At 44.4% G+C, this 6,120-nt stretch overlaps 1 protein-coding gene across 1 annotated transcript; it reads right to left on the bottom strand.

The window, feature by feature from the left end:
- Nucleotides 1-973: 973 nt before the first annotated feature.
- LOC119278323 (cell division control protein 48 homolog C-like) lies at nucleotides 974-5,688 on the bottom strand. Its single transcript, XM_037559684.1, has 10 exons — nucleotides 4,951-5,688; nucleotides 4,235-4,854; nucleotides 3,748-3,903; nucleotides 3,435-3,551; nucleotides 2,390-2,494; nucleotides 2,073-2,138; nucleotides 1,916-1,980; nucleotides 1,624-1,831; nucleotides 1,340-1,492; nucleotides 974-1,254 (listed from the first exon to the last, which is right to left on the bottom strand). The coding sequence occupies exons 1-10, from the start codon at nucleotides 5,648-5,650 to the stop codon at nucleotides 1,207-1,209; spliced, it is 2,238 nt and encodes a 745-aa protein (XP_037415581.1). The 5' UTR covers nucleotides 5,651-5,688; the 3' UTR covers nucleotides 974-1,206.
- Between the last annotated feature and the right edge of the window lie 432 nt (nucleotides 5,689-6,120).

Genomic DNA, 6,120 nt, shown 5'->3' with positions numbered 1-6,120 from the left:
CCGCACTGCACCATGGACATGTACACCCTCGGGGGCACAAATTTCGTGACAAAGTATACAGCTTCATTGCTAAATGCATGAACTTATTTCGCAAAAAAATGTTAAATGCATGACCTGTCATCACATTCGCATTTCTCTCCACAACTATGTAATGACCAACTAGGGTACAATTATGATGAGCTCCCCCTACAGGCTTAATAAATAAGCAACTCGGATAGGAATGCAGCAAATTAGAGGCATGTCAGTTTGTACCAGTTACGCAAAATTAGAGGAATGGAGCAAAATTAGATGTGAGAGCTATCATACTATCGTGTTTTAGATGTGGGTGGAAACTGAAAACACTAGTATATCATTAGTCAGTGTGCAAGCACAAGGATTACTCTATCGTATATTAGAACCAATCATGGACCATGAGGATGATTTGAGATTAATTAAGAAAATGGTATTAGTTGTTCAACACTCATTTGTGTCTGCACTCTCCAGGCATATGCTTCGGGAGTCTGCTGAAAAGAGCACCAAAAGCTTGAGTGATAATTTTCTATGTCGTAGGTCACATCTTCGTGAGCAATAGCTCTTGTTATTGGGCCAGCTATTGGAGGATTTCTTGAACAAGATTAGATTATTTTGATAAGGGTGCCAGTTTGATGCGACATTTTATCATATTCTTTTTGTGGAATGAGCGGACATTTTATCATATTCTTTTTGTGGAATGAGCGGACTTTATGAAGGTAGAATAAACAAGAGAGGAATACAACACAAGGAGCTTAACTTCAAAAATCTCATGAGATCCAATTCTTTAGTGTTGTCATATGATCACATCCGACAATTAAACCATTGAAAATTGTAATATCCTTACATAGATGTAGCACAAAGGTTTGAAGATTCAATTATTTTGAGAAGGCTTCTGTTTCATGCAAAAACATTATCATTTTGTGGAATCAACGGACTTTGTGAAGGTAAAAAAGAAAAGGAATGCAACACAAGGACCTCCCTTTTATGATCGTATCTGACGTTAGACCATTGAAAACTGTAATATCCTTGCATACCCGCAGCACAAAGGTGCATTCGGAAATGGAAAATAACGCAATTTGAAGGCATCCATCCTAGTACTAGTCTTAACTGATTTATACAGATAATACATGGAACACCTCATTTAGACATCAAGATGGTTCCCAAGGCACCCAGATACATGTGGTGATGGATCAGTTACATTGCCGAGTATTTCTGTGACAAGGCCTCGTAGTGCTTCCTTTGCTGTGATGACCAACAGCAAGAAAAGTTAAGACATGCTCCTATAAGAGGGTGAAGCAAAATAAATGATTATCAGAATGTCATGTACCTGTTCCGACACCGATGGCTTTATTTTAGACAGAGCTTGCTCAAAGTGCGATAATTCAATCAAAGCAACTGAACACAACGAACTTATTGATAATGCCCCATTCTCCAGGAGTTCCAAACTCTCATCCAAAGCTTCCTTGGCTGCTTCGTCCACCTAATAAGGAAGCATGTTTGTGAGTTGCCTTGATGTTCTCTTAAAGTACATGCTTCATCACAAAGAATTAAAGATTGCCCACTTTGAAAATTTTCTAACGGGACAACTCAATGAAAAGGCACAGAAATTACCAGCGATGCTAGGTCAGCACCAGAGAGATTGTTGCACTCCTCACGACGTGCAAATGCATCCAAATCAACAGTGCTGGATACAGGTTTTCTCTGAGAACATATTAGGGCTTTTAATATCGAATGCCGCTCATTAGCACTGGGCAAAGGTACAAAATACTTCTGCCCCAATCTACCAGGCCGTAGAAGAGCATCATCTATCACACCGATTCTGCACCATACATGAAACTGCATGTTGACGCCTTCCTTTCAAGGACAAATAAGTAAAAAGGAACAACCCGGTGGCTGACAATACCTATTTGTAGCTCCAATAACATAAACACCTTCACGCTGATCAGCACCATCAAGTTCAATAAGTAACTGCGATCAGAACAAGTAGAATAATGCTGAGCAAAGGAACAAACAAATTAATAAAGAATCTCGGTATTTTGCCAAACATAACATGTCCAAACCTGGTTTAGGAGACGTTCAACAACCCATGCTCCCTCCATACCTCTTTTTGTTGTCAAAGCATCTATCTGGCACATCAGTCAATAAACACTTGAGAAACATATGATGAGAAAAGCACCTTCAAAACCAAGACCCACAAGTTGCTGGTCACTTCCAATAGCACAAATGTACCAAACATCCAAATTTGTTAAGAGACTGAGCCAAGTTCCCATCAACAGATTAAATTATACTACCTCCGTTTGGAAACAAGTGACGCTGTTTTAGTTCAAATTTATTTCCGAACGGAGGGAATACAAAAGTAGCTAAACAGAAACTTTACCTCGTCAAAAAATAAAATGCACGGGGAGTTGAGTCGTGCACGGGCGAATGTCCTCCTTATATATGCTTCACTCTCCCCAACATACTTGTTCAATCCTTCAGGACCCTAAAGTTCCAGAGAAAGAAATATCTGAGCAGTCTGTACAGAACTGAAGAGGAAATTGCTTATTTACCACTGAATAACTCCTCAACAGCTCACTTGCTATTAAAAAGTGAATGTTCCGTATTTAGCATTGTAAAACTCAATTCGTTGCCAACATACCATCGCCATTATCCTATTAAAAGAATTCAGTTAAATCGTATAGAGCTGTTAGTTTCTACCGGTAATGCCAAAACTACCCTGAACTCAGTTGAACAGAAGGTCCACTCACAACAGCACCAGCACAATAACCAGATCAATTGATTTGTAAAAAAAAAAAATCCGGCTGCCAGCGGCTTCCATGGATGGGATTCCATGGCTGCAAGAGGTACTATTTGTCAAGCTTCATGCACTGGCCAACAGAACCAAGATTCCGAATCAACAGTATTACCGGATGATGCGATTCTATGGTTGCACAAGAGTGGTGTCGAGAGTAGCAAGGGAAAGCAAAGAAAGGGCAGCATCAATGTCCAAAGAAGTATTTTGAGAATAGCAAGGGCAAGAGAAGGAAATGGGCGACAACAATCCAGTTCGCAAGGGCTGTGGATATAGATGCCAGAATGGCAAAGAGGTCCATCCAGAATCATTAGAAGCCAATGCTGATGTCGCAAAGGCAAAGGTAACTGCACCGTCACTTTTTTCATTCTCTTATGACAGATAAGTTACAGAGTAATATTTTTATGCTCGTTTAGAAAGAAAGGAAAAAAGATAAATTCAAAACCATTTAACCGACGGAGTTTAACAGCCACTTAGCAGTCGATGGCATGTGAGCAATCAATTCCGTTTTTGACTGTTGAACAAGCAACACTCTTTTGAATGAGCAATTATTCAGCGGTAAATAAGCAATTTCCACAAAAATGGAAGGAGTGTACTGACTGATAATATGGAAATCTAAGCATCAATTTACCTTAATATGAATAAAATTAGCCCCTGCATCGTGTGCAACTGCTTTTGCTATTAGTGTTTTCCCACAGCCCGGAGGTCCAAACAGCAACACACCAGCTTGCATGTTGACTCCAAATTTCTTGAGAGGACATGAAAACATAAATAAAGGATAAAGAGAATGTTAAAGAGATTGCTTGAAAACAACATTCCAAATAAGCGCCACGGATGTCCTATGATTCGATTAGCTGTCCATACTGTGAAGAGGATTCAACTTTTATGGGACCAAATCACTATTGAAACCATATAACAGACTGAAGAAAGTTAAGATGATGCACCTTATAAAATTCAGGGTACTTGATACATCGAACGATGGAGCGGTTCAATTCCTTCTTTAATGAATCAAGACCTCCGACACAAGCCCATGTGACATCAGGTACAGAAGAAAATCCTTCTCTTCTCAATGATGGTTGAACTATATCTTTGATAGCTTCCTTTAGCGATTGAAGTAACAAGGAATGTTAGAAATGGGTCCCACTACCGAAAGCTAATAACAGAAGAAAACAGGATGGAAAAGCAGGGCACACAGCACAAGAAGAAAAACAATGCAATATGAACAACATACTTGTGACAAGAAAAGAACATAAAAGACCATCCACGTCAACTTAGACACCATGAAATCAACACACATCATATACTTAAACAACACAGAGTCAAGTAAGAGAGAGAAAAAGATAATTATTGAATACAAATCTTAAACTAGATGAAATAAACGTAAGGATTCTAGCTAGGGATGTAGATGTAAAAGGCGGAAAGCTTAATTACCTCAAAGTCATCCATAGTTATACTTAGGCCCTGCATCTCATGTTTATCCAAAGGATGCTTCCGGTAGTCCAGGTTGTTTCCTTCCTTCAGAAACTTGTCTTTTCTAGCATTAAAAAATCTTTTCATAGCTACACTCCCTGCTGTATCAACCAACGCCTTCAAGTCTGCACCAACGAATCCTGCCGTGGCCTTTGCTATCTTCAACAAATCAAATTGGCCTTCCGGGGGCAATCGAAGTTTCTGAGTGAGCCTCTCCAGTATCTGTTTCCGGGCATTCTCATCTGGAACGCCAAGATATATTTCCCGATCAAACCTTCCTGGTCTTCGAAGCGCTTGGTCGACAGCATCAGGTCTGTTCGTAGCTCCAATAACAATAACATAGCCAGGCTTCTTCTTCTCATATGATTGTGAATCATCCTCCATGTCATCGGCATCAGATGGGATGTTCTGGTGGAATTCATCCATGCATGTCATCAACTGTGTAACCACCCGCCGTTCCATTCCTCGCTGCATATCATCCCGCTTAGCTGCGATCGCATCTATCTCGTCTATAAATACAATTGAGGGAGCAGTCCTGTATGCGTCGTTAAACAAGGTTCTGATGTTCTCCTCGGAACCTCCTGCAAGAACAAAATCACTCCTGATAACTAATCTTTATCCTCAATAAGAGTGAGTATTACACAAACTTGGTGCAAATTAAGAATCGAACCGCATACCGGAGACACCAGACACGAATTCGGTCGCCGAGCGTTTGTAGAACGACACGCCGGTCTCGTTGGCAATTGCTTGGGCAAGTGTGGTCTTCCCACAGCCGGGCGGTCCGTGCAGCAGAATCCCGGCAACGGGCCGCACTCCAAGGTGCAGCGGCAGCTCCGGATGGCACAGCGGGACCACCACCTCCATCCTCAGCTGCTCTGTCACCGACTCCATGCCCCCCAGGTCAGCAAACATTACCCCTTTTTGCCCACCGTGGCCTCCTTGAGCATCAGGCCGCCTGAGAACCTTCTCCACGGCGAGCTCCATCTCGAGCTGCTGGTCAGTGTCGGGGTCTCGTTTGGATGTTTGGGAGGAGTAGCAGGAACGCAGCAGCGATTTCGTGACGTCAAAGGCGGGGGGAGGCGGCGAGTGGGTGGTGGTGGAGGACGATGTGGCGCCATGGCTGCTGCGGCGGCAGGAGGCGCCGGAGGCGCTGTCGGAGCAGCTGGCATCGCCGGGAGGCGGTAGGGAGGGGATGGCCCGGCGAACGACGGAGGCGAATAACTCGAGCTTGTAGCGCTGGTACTCGCGGTGGCGGGAGCGGATGGCGCGGGCGACGTCGTCGGCGGAGGAGCCGGGGACGGCGAGGCCGGCATCTGATAGGATGAGTCGGCGTACGCGGGACTCCAGGGAGTAGGACCGGCGCGGGCGCTTCGCCATTGACGGCGGCGGCGGCGGGTGGGTAGGGTTTGGTGTTCTTTTTTTTTTCCTCAACGAAAGACATCGGCATCTGGCTTATATCCAGAGATAAGAATAGAAGCTCCTCTCCCGGCTCCTCAATGATTTGGCATTCCTGGCCGTTGGATCTGGCTGCTTGATGGATCTTGGGCCGTCGGATCGACCCCTAGAACGACCTCGTCCGTCGGATAAAAAAAAGTTACTGCTGGAATGAATAGTTACCCCCGTTTCGTGCCACCGCGTGTAATTTCGTTGCCCCACCGAGGGCATTTACGTCATTTCACATGCCTGGAAAAATATCCAATTCGATAGGGTGAGCGTGCGGTCGTCGCTCCTCCCCCACTCGCGCCGCACCCTCTTCTCTTCCTCCCGCCTCGCCTCTCTCCCTCCTTCCCCGCCGCCGCCCGGCCTTCTCCCCACCCGCGCCTCCCTCTCCTCCTTCCCCGCCGCTG

This window comes from Triticum dicoccoides, chromosome 3B, assembly GCF_002162155.2.
Source record: "Triticum dicoccoides isolate Atlit2015 ecotype Zavitan chromosome 3B, WEW_v2.0, whole genome shotgun sequence".
NCBI classification, from domain to species: Eukaryota; Viridiplantae; Streptophyta; class Magnoliopsida; order Poales; family Poaceae; genus Triticum; species Triticum dicoccoides.
This window is presented reverse-complemented; position numbering and strand designations above follow the sequence as displayed.

Coding starts and splice junctions, on each gene's coding strand:
- LOC119278323 (XM_037559684.1), bottom strand. CDS start 5,650: ATGGCGAAGCGCCCGCGCCGGTCCTACTCCCTGGAGTCCCGCGTACGC. Junction 4,855..4,950: donor ATTCGTGTCTGGTGTCTCCG/GTATGCGGTTCG, acceptor TTGTTCTTGCAG/GAGGTTCCGAGGAGAACATC. Junction 1,981..2,072: donor TTGAACGTCTCCTAAACCAG/GTTTGGACATGT, acceptor TTCTGATCGCAG/TTACTTATTGAACTTGATGG.